The following is a 20997-nucleotide window of genomic DNA, read 5'->3' on the forward strand; positions in this document are numbered from 1 at the left end:
GTTTCGTGAGGTGCGTAGTCCTCACTCATCAGGGGTAGATTATATATATATAATCATTGGGTTAAAATGAAATTATGTCATAAAATGTAAAAGTTTGAAAATATAAAATATTTAGAGTAACAAATAATCTGAGTGGTACAAATCATTAACTAACCATCATTGTGATCGGATATATAATTAGATATGATATGATATTATGTATCATATATCATATATCATATCATATCATATCATGTGATATGATACATAATATGAAATATGAAGTGATATATGTGATATGCTACTATATACATGGTGTGTGAGTGTGTCACAGTGTGATATAAATGATATAAATGATATGATATGATATGTGATATGATATGATATGATATATGACACACGATACATAATGTGATGTGATTTTTGATGTGACAGGCTATAAAATTCCCATTTCTTTGTAGCACCATTCATAATTCATGAAATTTGGAGCTATTCACCATTAATATTGATAACACAATAATTGTATTAAGCAGTGAATTACTACTTGTAGATACATTATACTCAATTATTCAAATATCACTGACACTATGGAATACATTACAAATTAATATCATTAACTTTATTTTCTGAAAATTAGTCTCATGATTATCCTAAAAAAAATATTTGACACATTACAGAGGAGGTAAATTTGATACTACTAAACTTCTAAGTATTTGGGGGAAATCAAAATCTAAAAGTCAAATTTCATTTATTGCACATATCACCATAATGATAACTGATATAGTGAGTAATTGTGTACCTATACTAACAAGGAAATGTTAGTATGGTATATTGTGTGTTACTAGTGTTATTTTAGACACTGAAATACATCGCTAAGAGCATCCTTATAATCCCTTACCTTATGACTGTAAGGTATATACTGTAGAATTTAATAATTTTGTGGAAAGGGTGAGAAGAGCGCCCTCAATGGCTGATCTTTCAGTCTAGTGTTATTTGGTCCAAAATAACATTTAGTCCAATATTGTGACCATTTAATACACTGTCTTAAGATTAATTTGGTTGTATTGAACTACATTAGCTTCTTACAATTAAGCTAGTGGTCAAAGTAAAACATGTTCCTATGTAGTGCCTTCTCACAATTTAAATGGTGTTAAAATTACTCTAGAATTATTATCCATGGCACATAGAACCTACATTGTATAATCAAATGTAGTACAAGCTATAGTTTCTAATAACTATCAAGAATTTATCAAGATGATTGTTTTATTTATCCAGTGTATACATGTGTTCAGTTCAATGGTATTCAAAATTGTAAAAATACTATCCAACAATTTGCCTACACGACAAAAAGTTTCTCAAGTTTTCAATTACTAAAGACAGAGGGTATATTTCTGCATTGAATTGAATTTACAGTTTAGCAAGTTTCATTCCAGCTCCTTTTTCAGACGAGCCACCAAGCCAAGCTCCACCATCAGTAACAATAACAGTTCCTGTTATATTTCCTGATACATTACTCCCTAAAAACAAGGCACAATCTCCGACTTCCCTGCGTGTTCCTAATCGACCAATGGGGATGGCTTTTGCTCCTTTGTCAGGCATGAGTCCAGCTATAATGGAATGAGAGATCAATATGGCTACATATGAAATGAAAGGAGATGGATTACAAGATACCGTTTTCCTAAAAAGGGACACAGCAAAACAAAATGTGAAGTAGCAATTGTCAAAATATGGCACTCACGGTGATCTGATTTTGGAGAAAAGACATTGCATTTTATCCTCTTACAACAAAAAATTGAAATGGAAACTACAGGATAATTAGTTTCCTTACATCAGCTCAGAAATTTAAAGATATGAACCATAATAGCATACATGGCAAGGATTCTAATGATGAATGAATTAAGAAGGCAGCAATGATAGAGCAGAAAGTTACTGTTTTAAGTTTGCATATTATGCTATGTATACATGTATACAATCTTCTATGCAGAACAAAGTACCATGTGTATGTCCAATATCACATGTCACCTTTGTGCAAGGTTTGATTGCTTATTGCATGTCTGAGAAGTGACATATTATTAACAGATGCATAGCACACATTGCAATAGCCTCACTTTTGGTTGACTAAAAAGGTAAATTTAGGGCCATGATGATGAACCCTTCTTCTTCTAGACACATGTCTTGTCAACCATCAATAAAAAGCCTATGAACTAAGGTAGTGACATTCAATACTTTCATACTTGTATAGGTAGAATGCATATCAGGGGTAAATTTTGATGAAAATCAAAAGTATTCAAATGTCTCCACATAAAGGTTTGTTGTTTTCAAATAGTATAAGAAATTTGAGGGTTCACCCATTTTGCTTTGAAAGAAATTAGCAATCTTTAATTTTTCCCATCGAGTTATACACAATATTCGGTGGCCATATTGGATTCTAGAATGACTTAATTGTTATTCATTTTGATCTCTGTTTCAAAAATGTGTATGGTGAGTCCTGATACATTTTCTGATTTTATTAACTGAGAATGGGCTGGGTTTTCATGAACAAAGTAACAGATAAAATGCAAGTCTTTTATTTTCATGATGCAAATTAAGCTATTTTAACCAAATACGGATAATAGCTTGAGAATGAGGGTCTATACCCAAAACAGCATCTTCTTCCAAAGGTTGTATGGATAGAAGACATCATCAATTTAACCATCTATTTACTCATATTCCTGTCCTAATAGCGTTCACACATTTTTATGTGTAAGAAATATGCCTTACTTTATACAGTTTTGTGCATCAAAAGTCAATGGTACAATAATGCAAACTGTGATCCAAGCACGGAAATTAGACATTATAAGCAATATCATCACTGTCTTGCCTCCAAGAAGAAAATGACAGTCAAGCAAAAAAGCAACATATTACCAAGCATATATAAAGATGTAACAATAAAGACACAACTGGACTCAATATGCCAAGGACATGTATGAATTCCTCTGGATGTCAAAACTAGCAAGACTGCAGTATGGTGAAAATGTGCCAAGTGTACAGTAAGCATTTTGTGTATTCTGTACAGCGTGACCATTGATAAACATACTTTGTGAATATGCATTACATTTGCTGTGATTCATTCGTGTTATCAGTAATTTAACATTTTGACTCTTTGTAGCTAGGGCAGTTTACAAATATTAAATTACTCCTTTTTAATATCCCTATATTAATTGTTCCCATATCCTCACAATACATACTTTCATACAAAAGTGATTCTGGTTTTGACTATGATTATGACTCTGATTCTGATTCTGATTCTACTTGTTTCCAATGAACACATTTACACGTAGAATCACCCTGGGAGATCAATCTGATTAAAATCCTATGTAGATGTCGGCTAATCATTCATTGCTATTTTACCTTCGTTATTTTGCCTGAATTGACCTTAGTAGTACATGTTTATGTAGAGGAGGCAATCAGGTTAAAATGTACTATGAAGGTCAATTCAGGCAAAATAACAAAGGTAAAATAGCAATGAATGATTAGCTGACATCTACATCGGATTTTAATCAGATTGCCTGGGAGATAAAAGAATCATTTGCTTGCAATTTTTCCATATTGTAGACTAGCTTTCAATTCATTAAAACTCATTTCAAAACTGATTGATGGGAATGAAATCCAAAGCACTGCGGTTTTATACCTGTATCAGTTAAAGTTTGGCTGTGAGCATTTCCATGCGTTTTTGTGCCTCATACATTGAATTACTTGAAGACATCCAGCTACCACCATCTACTATGATAACAGACCCTGTTATATACGCCGATGCATTACAAGACAAGTACAGAGCACAATCTCCAATCTCTCGTTTTGTTCCAAGTCGACCAAGTGGTATGCTTTTAGCTCTCTCCTCTGCTAAAGGTCCAGCTAGTATGCAATGAATGAAGGAAGACGAAGACTAGATGAATGACAAGAGTTTTTACTGAATAATTTATAAAACGACTGAATCACTAACTTTATAAGTGCACTGAATCAACAGAAGGATAAATTTGTGAAAGAGTAAATGAGTAGATGTGACTGGAGATTGAGTAGTGAGTGTGACTGGAGATTGTGTAGTAAATGTTTTTAATTAAAGGGGCACAAGCTGAATGTGTATGTTGTTGTTTGTTTGTTTTTGTTGTTGTTTGGGGAGGGTATTTTTTTACAACTAAGAGTATTCTATTTACTGAAGTTTCTAACTCAGAGTATTCTCAAAAAAGACTATCAACTCTAGTCTTGTAGTAAGACCCAGATCTGCACTTGAAAGGTTGTCAAACAATCGAAAGACGACAGTACCTCTAGTGCCCAACTCTTAGGCAAGCCCTAGACAGTGCCTTGGCACTATGCAACCTGTGGTTGGTTTTAAAGTTAGCAGAAGTACCCAAGAGATCTAGCAGCTAGACTATATTCAACTCAAGCTTGTGCCACTTTTGAGAAATAAGAATGACATATACAACTAAACCCTTACAAGAGACCCATAGCCAGTGTGCGAAATTAACGCCGGTCCTTCGGCCCGAGACCAACAGATTTCCGTTTGGACCGACAGTTTTTCAGAATTACAACAACGTATCGGTCCTTATGACCGACTGAAATTTGGAGTAAATAATAACATTTATTCAAAGATATATCCAATTTCACCTACATGAATTTGATTTTGTGTTACCTATTTTACTCTCGAGATCATCTCGTTCAAGTCAAGCGACACAGAGCTAGCTCGCTACGTGTTATTGTCAATATTGATATCATGTCTACATATCATATGACGTAGCATACAGCATTTACTTTATGAAATTATGTTAGCAAACACATGATTGACCGAATTTCTCCAATTATTTGTGTCTTGACTAATCAGAACGTCTTAGACATTCAGACCCATTTTGCGCATTCAGCTCATGCGTCTTTTCCCACCATGATATAGTAATTGTTGTAAAGTTTACTGTTCTAAGTGTATGAAACTTTTAACGTGTTTGAGATAGTTCCACGTTGTATTTATAAAGTATGTGGCGATATTTAGAAGGCAGCAATGAGCTTCCGAAGAAGAAGACGAATTTAAACAGACACTGTTTTTTAAAGGCTGGTATTAAAGCCGGTAAATAGTGGCGGGTTTCCCGATCAATTTACCGGAGTTCCCCACGTGTGTGGCCACGATCAAAACAAACTGACGGAAAACATATAAACTACTCTGAAAATGACGTTTTAACTAATAAAGAAGGCAGGTACACTTCGTAAAATATCTTCAGTACGATAGCTTAAAAAAAACAGTAAGAAAAATGCGTAGTCTGATTGCTTTCAATTTGATTCATGTGATAATATATATTACTTGGTAGTGAATCAAAATTTACTTCCAAGTTATTTAATATTTGTTGACTCTGTGAGTGGAAATTTTATGAAATAATAGCGGATAGTGAACAATTCGTTGTACTCTCTTTTACTTTAGTGTATCTAAAGATATGTTGTATCATATTAAAGTTCAAAATCATTTAATCTGTAAATGGAGGGTATATAAATATAGGTCGTGAACGTGAACTGCATTGAGTATGGACCAGCAATTTTCCTTAAGGACCAGCAGTATTTGCTACATGTCGGTCCTTATGACCAGTAGTCATTTTCCCTTAAGTTCACACACTGCCCATAGCACAGGAGATCAGCAATCATGGTCAATAAAATGTTAGCAAACGGGTGCATACAGTGAGTGCCTTGCTTGGGAGCAACATTCAACACCAGAAACAGAACTTCTAAATGTACATACAAGTGCAGGAGCAACAGATGTCAAATTAATGACAAATAGCACAATGGAGAGTTATGTGGATAAAAGGTTAACCAAGAAACTGACTTTACAGATTTCATAGACCCAACACCAACTTGGAAACAGACAGTGCAGATTTAAAAAAAAAAATCCCAAAAAATGGATTTCATTAACATGACGTTATCAAAGAAATAACCCAATGCAGATTTCTATAAAACTCAAAGCCAATCTACAATACCAGAGCTCATTTCACAGATTGCACAAAGCTAAATTAAACATAAAACTTGGCTATGCAGATTTCTTACACAACACATGAAATAGACAAGTGCTCATTTCATTGATATGTGGTGACTGTGCAGATACCATACTCTGAGATTAAAAGGAATTTAATGCGTAATTTAAGACACTCGGAATAGAAATTGATGACTCACTGCATTTCTATTATGGTCAATTTCAACAGACACCACTGAAACTTCAACTTCAAGTTAAAAATCAAATCACCTATCTAGTAGTCATTGATGGTAATGTGTGCACTGGTTTGTCACGTGAAAATTGTGATGTGAAATCATGACATGACTCTCCAGAACCCAAAGTTTGTGAAAACACATTTTATTTCCTGGAGTAGTGTTCCCCTTTAACAATACAAATGAATGATCCAGACAGTTTCATCACTTGTCGACAATTTGTAATTGAGATGAAATGATGATAGGGGTTGATAACACAGTGACTGTTAGTCTTGATTACCTAGACTCAGCCACTGGCAGCTTTCACTTCCCAAACCCTTCTCCCATGATGCACTTTCCATCATGGTCAGCACTAGATTTTACTATGGTATTTATTAGTCATGACTCTGTGAATGTGGGTGGAAGTGAAAGCCCTCACTAGCAGACAGAATCTGGGTAATCCCGACTTAGTGATCACATAATTATGCTTCAGAAACTACAACAACTTAGAAAAGTTGAAACTAACAAAAATCGTGAAAACATTTTCTGAGTATAGCCACCGGGAATTTACAAAGATGCCTGAAGATACAACAATGGCAGATAAACTATCGGATAGCTAACTCAGACACAAACTAAGACTATTATTGCAATATGTTGATAGAAGTTATCACTGGATGGATGCTGATGTAGTTACACTCACTGTAGGGAAGCATGTCTGATGGTAAGCTTTTCTTAGTTTTTACAATATTTTGATCACAGGGTGACTATACCAAACAAAACACACCACAGTCCACTATCACCTACTTGTGTATAAACTACCACATGCAATTTAACAATAGTTTTAGTTTGTGTCTGTCTTAGTTTGCCGATGGCTCATTTTCCATAGTATTCAATAATGGCATCTGTCTACACTCTATAATTTCCAACTGTCTGTAAAGTGTTAAAATGTTGTACTTACCAAGTCTTCTGACACCTTCAGTGTTATCAATAGGTCCTGGTGCAATACAGTTGATTCTTATACCCTGACCACCCCATTCCACTGCCAGGGACCTAGTCATTGCATCTATTGAAGATGGTAATACGATCACCAGATTATTACAGATTTGTAGATTTTGAAATCAATCAATCAATTTATTAAAACCCCAGTTTTTAGTTCAGAGGCACTGTACAGTTAGCTGGCTCTCAAAAACACAAAATAGTATGTATTGTCCTAAAAATATAAATAAGTATTTTATTCAAAATATAGCCTTAGGTAGAAGCAAAAACTTTCCATGCAGTTTAAAAATATTTATTTTGGATAAACACATTGAACAACTTGAAAGTATGATTTTGCATATTAACTATATAATGATGCATGTAGAACATTGGCCTGACTCTACAATAGATACACATTTGTATTCAAGCTATGGAGTTATAGTAGTCATGGGAACAGGGTTAGACCCTCTAACATGATGCTGATAGGCCTACGGTATATGTGCTACACTTGGTCATACCAGTACAGAAATGAATACTTGGTAAAACACAGATACTGAAATCATACCGATTGCTGCTTTAGCAGCACCTGCATGGGTTTGAAGTACTGTCCCTCTGTAATGTAAAGTTGCACTGATATTGATGATGGAACCACCATGGTCCTAGAATAGACAAGATAAGATACATGGTACTATTAAAGTTGTGTCTATCTCACTTGTGTGAAAATACTGCACAAAATGTACATACCACAAACTGATAAAACCTTAGTATGATATTAATGTTGATGGATTCCTTTAGAGGGAAAGGATACCTTGTGAATTCACTTTTGTTTAATAAAATATTTGGATGTTAAAAGAGATAAAATGCTTTGTTTTCATTGATTTGGCATCGATCTGAAATTAAGTGTAAGTAAAGTATAGGCTTTGATAGAGAACTTCCATTAAATGTATTGTTGACTACTTGTATTGTATACAATTACATATAACAATAGAAACAGTCAACAATGCATTCAATGGAAGATGCTATTCAAGGGCCATACATCACTTCTGCCTAAGTTCGACCAATGTCAACTCAATACTGATAAGTGAAGTAAATAAAACCATCACATTTATTCTCATTTAACATCTAAGGCTGAGTAAACAGAGTGAATTCACAAGATATCCTTCCTCATTCCTGACATTACAAATCTATCCGTGATATTACTTGTAGAGGTGGCTACATGATAAGGGTCTCCACAACTTTTTAGAACGTGTATATTATATCATATCATCGTCATTGCTGATGTACTATACTTCGCAGCAGACATGATTGAAATTCATGGATTTAATACTTCACTTATATTAGTATTATTACTGTTTGTTTCCACACCTGCCGTTAAATGAAAAGTTTGGGATTTTTCGTTTTTTCCAAGATTTTAGACTGTAAGATACATCATGTCATTCAGACCTAATAATCATTCTTCACTGGGTACCAGCTGATAGGCAATGTACTACACGTTGTACCTTACAGACTATCAAGCTTATTGATGAGTAATATTACCTTCATACACTGTTCATAGACAGCTTTAGTCACATTAAATGTTCCCATAGTGTCAATTTCAATCACAGTTTTGAATGCATTGAATGACAAACTACTAGCAGGACACAGAAAGTTACCAGCAGCATCTGACAAATTGAGAACACAAGATTTTGTAAATTGAGAAGGAATGTTCGGTTCATAGTATCAAATGAAAATTTCTATTCACAAAGTCAAAAAGTTTCTTGGAAGGGAACCTCAAATTTTTGCTGATGTCTTGTCATCGTAAAGATGTACATCAGGGTACACCCCTGATGATGCTCACATAATGTCAGGAAAAACGTTGGATTCACCTCGAAGAAATGTTTTGACTTTGTGACTACTCAGTAGACATATTTTTTCATACGATTTTGTTAGTATGCTTACTATGGAAGAATTAATATAAATTGAGATTGAAAACACAATTGCTGAAAACAAAATTCTGCTTCTGTAAAAACTGGTCAGAAATTCATATACAATACATGTACAAATGTAAAAGCACTTTTAATCAAAAATGTTATCATATGACATGCCAATGATCATTTTTTGTAAAACATAAAGGCAAAGTTTTTCTCGGTGATTCATAAATCAACCCTTTTCAAGTGTAAATGTAAAATGGTGATGTAATTTGTAATTTGCACTTTCTTTTCTATGAAAACTTTACCACACATACACACACGCATGCATGCATACACACACGCACTCATGCACGAGCGCACACACACACACACGCACACACATACATGTACGCACGCACGCACGCGCCAGCACGCACACACACACACACACACACACACACACACACACACACACACACACACACACACATCCCCACTCTCTACTAGGAACATACAACTATTTCTTTATACTTACTATTGACTAGGATATCTATTTTACCAAATTCACTCATTGCTTTCTGAACACCACTAACTACTTCATTTGGCTGAAATTAAATCAAATGTCAATAATTTGTCAGTATTAGCTTTCCTATTCATCACACAATTTAACATTGCATACTAAGTCTTTACATATCATGGAATTCAAGTATTTCTTTGTCATTTTCTACTTGTTCTGGCATTTGTTGTAAAAACACAATGGACTAGGTAACAGACATAAATATTTTGTTATTGTGTATACGGTACAATAAATCCTGTCAAATTGATTTTTGGGTCCGTACATTAAAATCAGCACCCTAACACAAACACAATTTCAACATGTAACTACTTATGGATAAAAATGACATGTAATTAACATGTACAATGTCTGGTTATTGGTGTTCGAACAATTTCCTTTGAATGTACATATAGTTGGTTGTTTGATTGATTGATTGGAAAAAGAATACTTAAGTTACAGCCAGTGCAGTTTCAAAGTATGAGAAATATTACCTTAAGTTAGTATATTTTCTTTTTTTCTCAAATGTAGACTCTCACACAGTCCTCGGAGCTTCGCTTTACTAAAATTGACGCTAAATGAATTATTTTGTATGTAACCGATACCATCTACATAACGTATTCCATGATCGTACTCGAACAACCTTGTACTGTGCGCCCTCATCGACCACCTATAGAGATATCTGTCGTTGACGTGTGACTGCGACGCTCCGTATTTTTTTGCGAAGCCTCGGGTAACACGGAGCGTCGCAGTCAAACGTCAACGAATGGTTATCTCTTTCATGGTCGATGAGGGCGCACAGTACAAGGATACTCGAGTACGGTTAATTAGCTGGCATCGGTACATACAAAATCATTCGTTTAGCTTTAATTTTAGTAAAGCGAAGCTTCGAGGGCTGTAAGAGAGTCTATCTCAAATGATGTAGTCAAAGTGAGAAACACATGCATGATAGGAACAAATCAAATTTATGCACACTAAAAATATTTGTAATTGTTTTCTTTATGTTAATTATGAGATTAGGTAAATGTACAACACACCTTTCTGACATCCATTACAACTGTCAAACATTTCTTTCCAGTGCCACCTTCCAATGCTTTGGCAGCCTTGATAAACAGAAGGTGAACCATGAGTCAGAATCGAGACAAAGTCACAATTTATTACACTACAGGTAGAAAATGCCTTGGCAACCAATATTTGCCTAAAAATTGGAAGTTATTCAACTTGAACTCCACACTTTGGCATACGAAAGCTTGTTCTTGTTTAACTAAAAACAAATTGGGGTTCACAATCTTGTTTTTAAGAAAATCTTACTATTTTTCCATACAGATAACACAGTATTTGGTGGCCATTTTGAATTCTAAAATAGGTTCATTTTCATTATTATTTTGACCTCTATTTCAAAAATTTGCATGTGTCCCATGATTTTTGTCTTAACAAATCAACAGCAAACAGTTAGGAATTTCTTTTATTTCTGAGATGTGTACTAATCCATTGTTATATGAACAAGCTTATTAAATATACTTCAGGACATGATGTTAAATTTCAGTCATTTTTTTTTTTTTTTTTTTTTTTTTGCAGTATTTTGATTCACCATAGTTTCTAATTTTGATAATCTATTAATTTTGGAAAATACACAAATTTAAACTTATTTAAAGAAAACTTACCTTTTGTAATTTTTCAATTTTACGACTGGCAATAATGGTGTTACAGCCGTGTCTTCATTTAGAAATTAAAAACAGAAATGTAAAAAGGGCATATAATAAATGACGCCATGATTTTCTTATTTATATAACATTATAAAATTTGTTATGAATTGGATAATCACAATTAAAGATAATTATCATAACATAAAGAATGCACTTACTATTATACACAGTTTTTCAGACATTGTTATGTAAATATGATGTATATATTAAACATAATAATAAATTCATAATGGAGAATATATTGTTTATGGTTCCAAGAATTAATAGTAAAGTAGAAATGAATGAAATGTTTCAATCCATCTGAGGACCATCTACTACAATTTGCAAGATCAAATTCTGATGTGGTGAAAGCGGCTAGATGTCTTTATTTACTTCTATTTCAATCGTTTTGTGTTGTTTGTTTTGTTCCGGTATGGTGGTGATCACCCGGAACAAAACAAACAACACAAAAATTATGGAAATAGAGGTACAAAAGGCATCTAGCTGCTTTCACCACATCAGATTTTAATCAGATTAGGCCTGTAGTAGACAGATCGAAACATTACTTTTGTTTCAGATTTACCATTTACATTTGTACCATATTAAGTATATAAAGTAGCATACAAACAACAAAATTTTAGCTAATAATACGGATAAAGTACGTGGTAAAGTAAAAACATTTCATTTATTCATCTTTTTCCAGAAACAAAAATTACAATATAAAGGTATTAAAATAATTATTTACTGTACCTCATAAAAATTTCTGCAATGGTGAAACCAATACCTGTTGCACCACCTGTAATCAGAGCCACTTTGTCCCTGTAGAGCAAGAATACAGACGTGTTATATTAGTATTATCCTGGTAGTTGAGTCGTTCTATGAAAGCCACAAACTATTGTCGCAACATGTTGATACAACAGTGATCAGCTATTGAATGGACGTTGGTTTAATTATAGTCTCGTAGAGAGGCAGCTCTGAAAACTAGTTTATTTAGAGTTCCATGAACGTGCAGTACTGTTTTGAGACATCAAATGTTTACACTATCTTGATCACAAGAATACAGACATGTGTGATTTAGAACTGTTCATTAGTAACCTTAAAATAAACCAAACATGTCTGGGTATTTACAGACTCAAACAGAAGATCAAACTCAAATTAGTTCCTAATAAAATAAACCAGAAACTGTATACAAAAACAAAAACAAAAGAACTGAAACAGTGCCCTCTAGTGCTAGTTAAATGTCATGGCTTCTATCACTGAGGAAATATGTTAAAATCTTCACCACAACCATAGACATTGGAGAAAGGAAACTACAACCCAGCTTCATCACCACCAAAAAATATAGTTACAAAACAGTGAAGTCTCAAAAGTAATCTTTCCATAAAAATTCATCTAAAAATATCCATAATTTTTCAAGACATCATGCTAACATATCAAGCAAATGATCAACAAGAGAGACACACAAATAAACAAATTATGACAACAAACAAACAAACAAATAAAAAGGGGTGGAAACATAACCTCCATCCAACTTTGTTGACATGTAATTAATCAGAAAAAGGAGTATAAATTGTATTCAACTAAAAATGAGTTGCATTGGAAAATCATTGAAAGTGAAATATACTATAGTTACTGGTGGTGTTATATTCTTTATGTAATAATTGGAAGAATTGCTTGAATAAATTATAATATAATTGTTACTATTATTTGAAAAAGATTAATGACTAAGTAGTTTTCTTTGCAATTTGTGAGAAATTACTGCTAAAGTTATTTTTGCACTAACATTGCATTTGACTAACTTTGCCTTTTGTCTTGTACACATTTTTGATATTTATCAGATTAGATTACAATTTACACAGGACCTGGGGAAGATGCTGTTAATTATGCCTGCCTTTATTTGTGAATTACTCTGGAACATATATATAGCTACTTTCATTAATAGAAACAATGCAAACAAAAGGGCATATCCTGCAAAGCCTTGCATCTTATATGAAATATACTAAAAAGGCTGCAGAATCAGATTTACCCTCCACCACTGGGGTCAAAGGTCAGAAAAGTTCGGCTACCCCATACAAAAATCTCCTACTGCGAATATGCTCAGATTTTTCCAAATTTATGTATGTTCCACTGAGACTTTACAACAACACAGTTGCAATAACATAAAGAGCTTACTTCAGTAAGTCCTGTCTGAAGAACGGCTCGTAGTCTTCAATGAGCTGAGTGTCCGGGTCAGTGTTCGTCGCCATAATTAAATGTATATCCTCGTTCAGCAGATTACCTTTCAATTACAATTTTTATTAAATTGTACACGCTAGAATTATAAGAATTATTCTAATAATTTTATAAAATAATTCTAATATTGTAGTTTTCAATTACTTTTAACTAAGCTGAAAATATGAAGGAATAAATTTCTGTTTAAAAAAGTATGTCGGAGAGGACACATCCGGGACATCCGAAATTTTTTCGTCAGGTTCAAAATGGTGGACAGCGGTAACCAATATACAACATGAATAACTGATAAAATGTTTAGTCTTGTCTGTCACTAGAGAAGAGAGATTTCGCCGACAAGCTGCAGAAGTTTCAAAACAGCGGAGACATCTTAAGATAAACGTTTCCGCGAATTTGTGTTGTCGTCAAGCAAATATTGTTGTTGTTTTGGTAAATTTAAAGTCTATCCCATTTCATTTGCCTGTCTATCTGTCATCGAACAGGTAGTTGTTTACTTCAAACTAAAACCAGTACTCGTGAAAGCGTACTATATTCTATCCGAAGTTGCTTTTAGATTCGGAAAGAAGAAGCGGTTGAATTGGTCTCGATTGTTAAGTTTTTGAGGTAGGTTTTCATTTTTTTCTCGTTTGTTTTATAAAATGTTCCTTGGCTTGAGTTTGACAATCACAGATCTGACGATCTCGCATATTTCTCCGCGTCCCTTGCTCATGTAGTATAACTGTATATAACATTAATTAATATACACTACAACTATGTCTCCTCAATTGTATTTAGGGACACGACAAAAGTTCTGTACCTTGTGTTTGTCCCTTTATTATGTTATCCAGTCATATCCATCAACAGGTAACAACATGGACATTTCGATACGTGTAAATAGAATGAGTATGAATTTTACATGTAAGTGTCAATGTCATCAGGACCCTGAAAAAGTGTCATTTTTGGACCAACTGTAACAATAATAATTTGTCATGGCATGTCGTAGACTAACACTTTCAGCAACCAAACTGATCTTTGGGCAGGTCTTTGACCTTTATAAATAGTAAAACATGATGATGAGGAAGATGATGATGTAAATATATTATCAATCAATAAATCAATCAAATTTCTATAGCGCCGATTTCCAGAGCAATGTTCTGTTCAGTAGAGGAGGGTATAACAAGAATTCATTCTAGAATATACACATAAAATATCATGAATTTATATATCATATTGCATGACCAAAGAATCAATCCTCCCAACCAGTGACTGTGTGCCCTCTAGCTCTGATGTGTGTGTCGGTATGATAAAAACTAGCATTTCTTGTGCGTCACCACATACAGTAAAAGATAGAAGAACACCAAATTTTGGTGTGTCACTAGAAATTGTGTGTGTCAGTGGTGCGTAAAAGGGCACACTGCTCCTGATGGAGTGCAACTGTCCCATTGGGAAATGTGATGTGTTACAGTGTAGTGAGGCAAAAATTTATGTGGACCATGTAAACATTTTTGCATCACTAGTATACAGTAATACTAACTCATCACATTTCTCAATGGAATATTTGCACTCCAATATTGGGAGATTTATTTTTTGATCATGGTTGAGATTTACAACAGAAATCAGGATTTTATCTTGACTTTTCTGGTTGATACATGTATGAATATGGTCTCCCAGTATACAATTGCTTCCAGAACAAAAGATAGCACCTCTAGAAAAGGATCGTGTTAATTACATTAGAAAATTTGTACCATATGTCATAGACTAAACAAATGTATCATTATTGTACAAGTTTAATTTTGCTAACAGCTGGAAGGCTTCCTGAATGAAAATAAGTGACAAATTCAAATAATGAGGAGAAAAAATTTTGTAAAAGATTTGAAAAAGCATCTTATAATATATTATTAACTTCTTAGTAGTAAATGTAAAACCTGCAATTATTGAAGGCATGAAAGTTTCTGAAATTTGATCAGAAGTGCAACAACAAAGTTCAGCAATCACATTGGTGCAGACCCCCTCCCACCTAAACAAACAAAGTTCATTTAGTGAGCTTGTGTGGCATTGTGTGACATTTAGCTAATAGCTTGAATGTTATTATACTATATTTAAGAAGTGTTCTTTCTTTGTGCCTAATGATGAAAATATTAGTTCATTAATTGATATTATATTGATGTAGAATGTAGAAATCCGATGTGATATCTGAGGACATGACCTCTGTAGATGTCCAGATTGTGGTATATGAAATAATACCTGAAGAACACAAATACCATACATGTATTCATAATCAGATCATACAATATCAGATCAATTCTCTCATCTCAGTACAGTTTAGGAGTTGATACACTTTGAAGTACTATTTTTCTGTATTGATTTTGTATCTAGAGAAGTTGAACCAAAACTTGGTTGCTTTGAGATGTTAAAAACCACTACATTCCCGTATATTGTTTTTCGATCACGTTCCCGCAATTGTCACTTTCTACCAGGAGAAAGTATGCAGTAACAGTGTGGAGGTGAGATAGCAATAAAGTCTTAGTGGACTATAGAGGGCGCTGTTGGTATGCAAAGAAAAGCAAAGTCATCCACCTAACTATGGATCAATTTATTGAATAAGCAATTTACATTTAAATTTGTGCCTAGTGTCTACAATCTAATTTTCATACCGTATATGAATTCCATTACCATTTACGCAATGAAAATGACTCATGAGCCTGAGGTGTCTGAACACCATGAAAGTCAGAAATTGATTTCTGATATTACTGCTGTGTATTTATGACATGACATGACTGGGGTTGTTTGTTTATTTGTTTGTTTGTTTGTTTGATTATTTCTTTGTATCTTTGTTTCTTCACTTGCTTGAAACAAAACTACAAATACACATTGGCGAACAGCCTGTCAGATAGCGTAATTACAAAATTTAATTCTTTCCCAGTGTTTTCACTATTTAAGAGTTTTAAATAGTCTTGATAAAATCTAAGTTCCAGTCATTGATCCAGGTGGCTCACCAAATTATGGTACACTATATGTCTAGGCAAACTATTGCAGTTTTACCCAATTCCCCTTTCTGTTAGTATGGTTCCCAAACGTTATAAAAAACACTTTTTGACTGCAATTTTTACCCCTGGCACAGACATATAACGGTACAAACAGTTACAGTTACTCTCTAGGGAGCATAAAACTCAAATTGTCACTAAAAGCAGGATTAAATCCTTCACATAAGAATGTCTGCCCTTCCAGGTCCTCAGTTATACAATGTGGTGCAATGAATTGGGCACTGCAGGGGTTCAAATATTGTCCAAGGCATTGAGAAACAAATAGCAGCAGTAATACCCAAACTGGCAACATTCAGATATTCCATTCATACTGTCATTTGATATATGCATGATGATGAAGTGCACAACCTATATTGTATTGATTGTAAGATAGAAAAATAAAGATATTTGAAACCAGTGTTATTTTATAGTGTATGTCATGGGGTAATACAGTACTATATATCATACATATGGCAGTATATATTTTACAGCCACCCACAAGTATAATGAGGTTCGGTGTATAAGATGTACATTGAACATACAGATATCTAACTTCTAAGTTCTTATCAAAGTATGTAGATACATTTATACTATTACTATACATGAACAAATGAAGGACACCTACTTACAGTGTAGTGTCTTCAACATCTTGTAATATTTTGATTTTTTTTTAACTTACTTTAATCATTAATTCTTCTGTGATGAGAGCATGTCCAAACCTCACAACCATCAGATTCCAAAAGAATCCAATGTGGAGATCTGTGTTCATGTATTGCATACAAGAATGTACCTAACCTGTGTATGCATGTACACAAAGTGCACATTTGATTCCATTTGAAAACAGACATGTATAAACCATTACATTTAGTTTTTAATTTGTGCAGAAATTCATTGTAGGAAGTAATTTCTGTGTACAGTTAACTTGATGATAGCAGTGCCTTGATAGTATCATTCTTTACTGAAGATAGTGTAAACACTAGAGGCTAGTCCATAAAAATGTACATATATAATGGAAGATTGCCCTATGTGTACTGTCACAGTGTAAATGTAGATGAAATAACATCAATGTCCATTGGTAGATTATGTTCATACATGTAAAAGTTAAAAACATGTCATAATAATGCCAAGCGGTAAAACCAGCAAATGGACAGTTTGACAATGCCTGTCGACCAGAACAGATGAAATGTTACTTATAAGTAATAAGAACCCTTGGTCATGGTACAAGAATGTATTATTACTGTTTTACTGACCTGATGAACGTGTTTAAGGATGTCACAAAAATTGTTTTAGTTTGTGTCTGCCTTAATAGACTTGTTGATACTTCACATAACCAGTCAGTAATGTCTACATTCCTCAGTCTCATTATCTCCACTTGGTTACATTTCCCAATCTCCCTATGATGTACGCCAAGTACATGTACACAGTATATTGCAATTAGCCAATATCAGTGACAGCAAAAGAACTCTCAGACTCATCAATTTCATTACAACATGCACAGGAACTTTCAAGCTCTTCAATTTCCTGAGTCTTATTTGAAATAAACAGACTCAGCTTACATTCATATCAAGCTACCAATTACTGTTAATGGAAGATCTTGGAAAATGAAACTTTGTGTGTTTGGGTATACAATGGACCATCAAATCTGTCATTTTCAGCCATATATGTAGTGGAGGTCCAGCTTCTATTTCTAATAAAGTCATTAGAGAGAGTATGTCGCTTTTAGAAAGTCGACATTGTGGTGATTGGATCTGTAAGATAGGACATGTTGTATCATTCTGTCAGTGAAGAGAGGGATGATTTGACTGCAATGACACAATATACATTTGTAGTACAGTATAATAATGGTGATGTGTTCTATACATACATGTACATGTAATAGAGTAGAAAGAAAACTGACTTACCAGGAATTTTATTAGGTTCACTATATAGCTTGAAGCCTTTTTTTGATGTCATTGTGTTAAGATACAATGTGTGAAGAGAGAGAAAGAAACAGTCCAACATACATGTACATGTGCATCTTACACTTACATGTACAGTCTGTATGGTGATGTGTTCTATACATTACTAGAGTAGAAAGAAACTGACTTGCCAGGAGTTTCAAGCCTTTTTTGATGTTATCATGGTTAATATACATATAGTATGATGAAGAGAGAGGGGGGAGGAAAGAGAGTACAGACAGACACAGACAGACAGACAGACAGACAGACAGACAGACAGACAGACAGACAGACAGACAGACAGAGAAATGTCACACACACTGTACATTAGTATCTCACAGTGTATATCAATGATGTGTTCTATATCTATCATAAACCATCTGAAGAGTGATTTGTTCTATACATAAGCTGGGAGAATAGAAAAAAATCAAACTTGCCAGGAGATTCACTGTAGCTTGGAAGCCTTTCTTTAATATCATCATTGTTAAGATGCACTGTATGAAGAGAGCAAGAAATGGCACAATTTACATTTGTATCTTGCAGTCTATATCATGTAAAGCTGTTGGAAGTAGAGAGAGAAAACTGACTAATTTTGACTGACTGACTGAGAAATTTTGTTTAAGTTCACTGTATAGCCTGAAGCCTTCATTTGATGGTATTATTATATTAGTACTGGCATGTGTGAATGATGTTATAACCAATAACACAATAACTAGAAAACTGATTTGATTACATCCAATGCTAACCAATCAGGTGATCATTATCGTTTCGCTCCCCAGGCATGATTTTTATTTATTTTTTTAATCTAGTGCAATTTAGAAGGAAGTACACAAAAAATCAAGCGTGGGTTAGTAGATACTAGTAGTAGGTACAATGTACACTGTAGTTCATGTTATAAAGGATTGTCATATATAACTCATTGAGGAAGATAATCTTGTCTTCTTTCGGTTGACTTCAGATTTTACCAGCAATAGACACATAGTTTTGAATATGATAAATTTCTGTCCTAATTATGATTTGATAAAACCTGAAATAAAAATATCACAATGCAATGAAGATTTCACTTTGATCAGATTTTTTGTCTCGAGACATTACAGACCTGGTTGACTTGAGTGAATAAGGACATAGTAAAAGTAATTGTTACATAAGCTGAGTGTACAATGTTTAATGGGGTGGGGGGGGTGGGGGGGGGTTAATTTGGTTATTTCTACTATTGCCCCCTGCAGTGATATTGCCAGCATGTGCACAGACTAATTTCGACTAGATTTATTTCAACTGTTGCACGTCTATTCTGAGCATGATTTCCAGTTTTACACACTCAAGATGGCAAACTAACTACAGTAAATCACACAAGCTTATTTCTTGCAGAAATTTGAATATATACAATTACAGGTTAGGTCTACAAATAATGCATGCCGTGTCCGTATTCGATGCTTAACTGCAAGTACAATTTGGAAATGCACCTTGAAAGGGAAACTTTTTTATCGATGACGAATGATGATGAATGAAGAGTAGCTATGTGAATGATTGGACGAATGTTGAGTGGACGGTGTAATAAAATTAATAAGACATGCGCTCAGGCAATATCACAGTTTAGCGCCTACCCTCGGGCTGGCACTCATCATTTTGTTATTGTTGGAACTCAGACCTGTATTCAGTCATAACAGACATAAACGACTCAATGACATATTTACTAGTACATGTATGTGTTGACTAAAATGTCTATAAGAAGCCCCTATCAAGTGAGATCATAATGCCAACAGATTAATAATCATTATTGTTGATGCCATCTGAGGCAATACATCCATCGACTGTCACATCATACTATTATCCTAGTCTGTAGTTTAATCAAGGCTCTACACATATGTACGTATGTAAGTATTTTCCACAAAATAAAAAATATTGCAAACTCAGTTTGTGCCACTTTTAGGAAGTTTAGATTACATTTGTATGAAGTAAATGTATTTGAACCTAAAAATCTATTTTGGCAGTAGTAATCTAATAACAAAACATTACTAGTACAGCTGTAGCATCTTCAGGGGTATAATATGTATAATACTGTTCATGATCTTTATCAAAACGATCAGTATTAAAATTGTGATTAAAAAAAGACAAAGTATAATGTATGTGATGTGGTGTGGTATGCTCTCATTGCAGTCTGTCGACCCTTTCCTCCATAATGGTTTCACCCATCATACAGAAAATGATATGGGTAAACCAAATTACAATGTATAATCGAAAGTGGTCATCAGTATGTTATTTCTGTGCGGGAGGTGGTGTGTTACTATATTATAAGCATCTTGTACTTGTGAGTTGGTCATTATGACAAACTGCAGGTTAAGTGAATATGCCAACAGAGTGAGCCAATTTGATGGTTTATTGGTCTATACATAGTGTATCATTACAAACATTACAAATCCAGCTGGTGTCTATCTGTCAATCTGAATCAAGTTACAAGCTGTGTGCAGCAACACTGAGACAGTTTACAACATACCATTGTATAGCACTGTAGGAGATGTCTTCAAGTGACAACTGGCCTTGGAAGATTGCCAC

At 34.0% G+C, this 20997-nt stretch overlaps 2 protein-coding genes across 2 annotated transcripts in view; one reads left to right on the top strand and one right to left on the bottom strand.

The window, feature by feature from the left end:
* Window positions 1-1187: 1187 nt before the first annotated feature.
* Window positions 1188-13522, bottom strand: LOC144435350 (peroxisomal 2,4-dienoyl-CoA reductase [(3E)-enoyl-CoA-producing]-like). Its single transcript, XM_078123946.1, has 9 exons — window positions 13449-13522; window positions 12027-12095; window positions 11256-11307; window positions 10629-10694; window positions 9574-9643; window positions 8686-8810; window positions 7715-7808; window positions 7133-7237; window positions 1188-1586 (listed from the first exon to the last, which is right to left on the bottom strand). The coding sequence occupies exons 1-9, from the start codon at window positions 13520-13522 to the stop codon at window positions 1387-1389; spliced, it is 855 nt and encodes a 284-aa protein (XP_077980072.1). The 3' UTR covers window positions 1188-1386.
* Window positions 13523-13765: 243 nt separating this feature from the next.
* Window positions 13766-20997, top strand: part of LOC144435698 (intraflagellar transport protein 140 homolog) — a 49737-nt gene continuing 42505 nt past the window's right edge. Inside the window, exon 1 of the mRNA XM_078124305.1 lies at window positions 13766-14108. The gene's annotated coding sequence lies outside the window, so the exon portion shown is untranslated. The remainder of the gene's footprint in view (window positions 14109-20997) is intronic.

The sequence above is a fragment of the Glandiceps talaboti genome, chromosome 5 (assembly GCF_964340395.1).
Source record: "Glandiceps talaboti chromosome 5, keGlaTala1.1, whole genome shotgun sequence".
NCBI classification, from domain to species: Eukaryota; Metazoa; Hemichordata; class Enteropneusta; family Spengelidae; genus Glandiceps; species Glandiceps talaboti.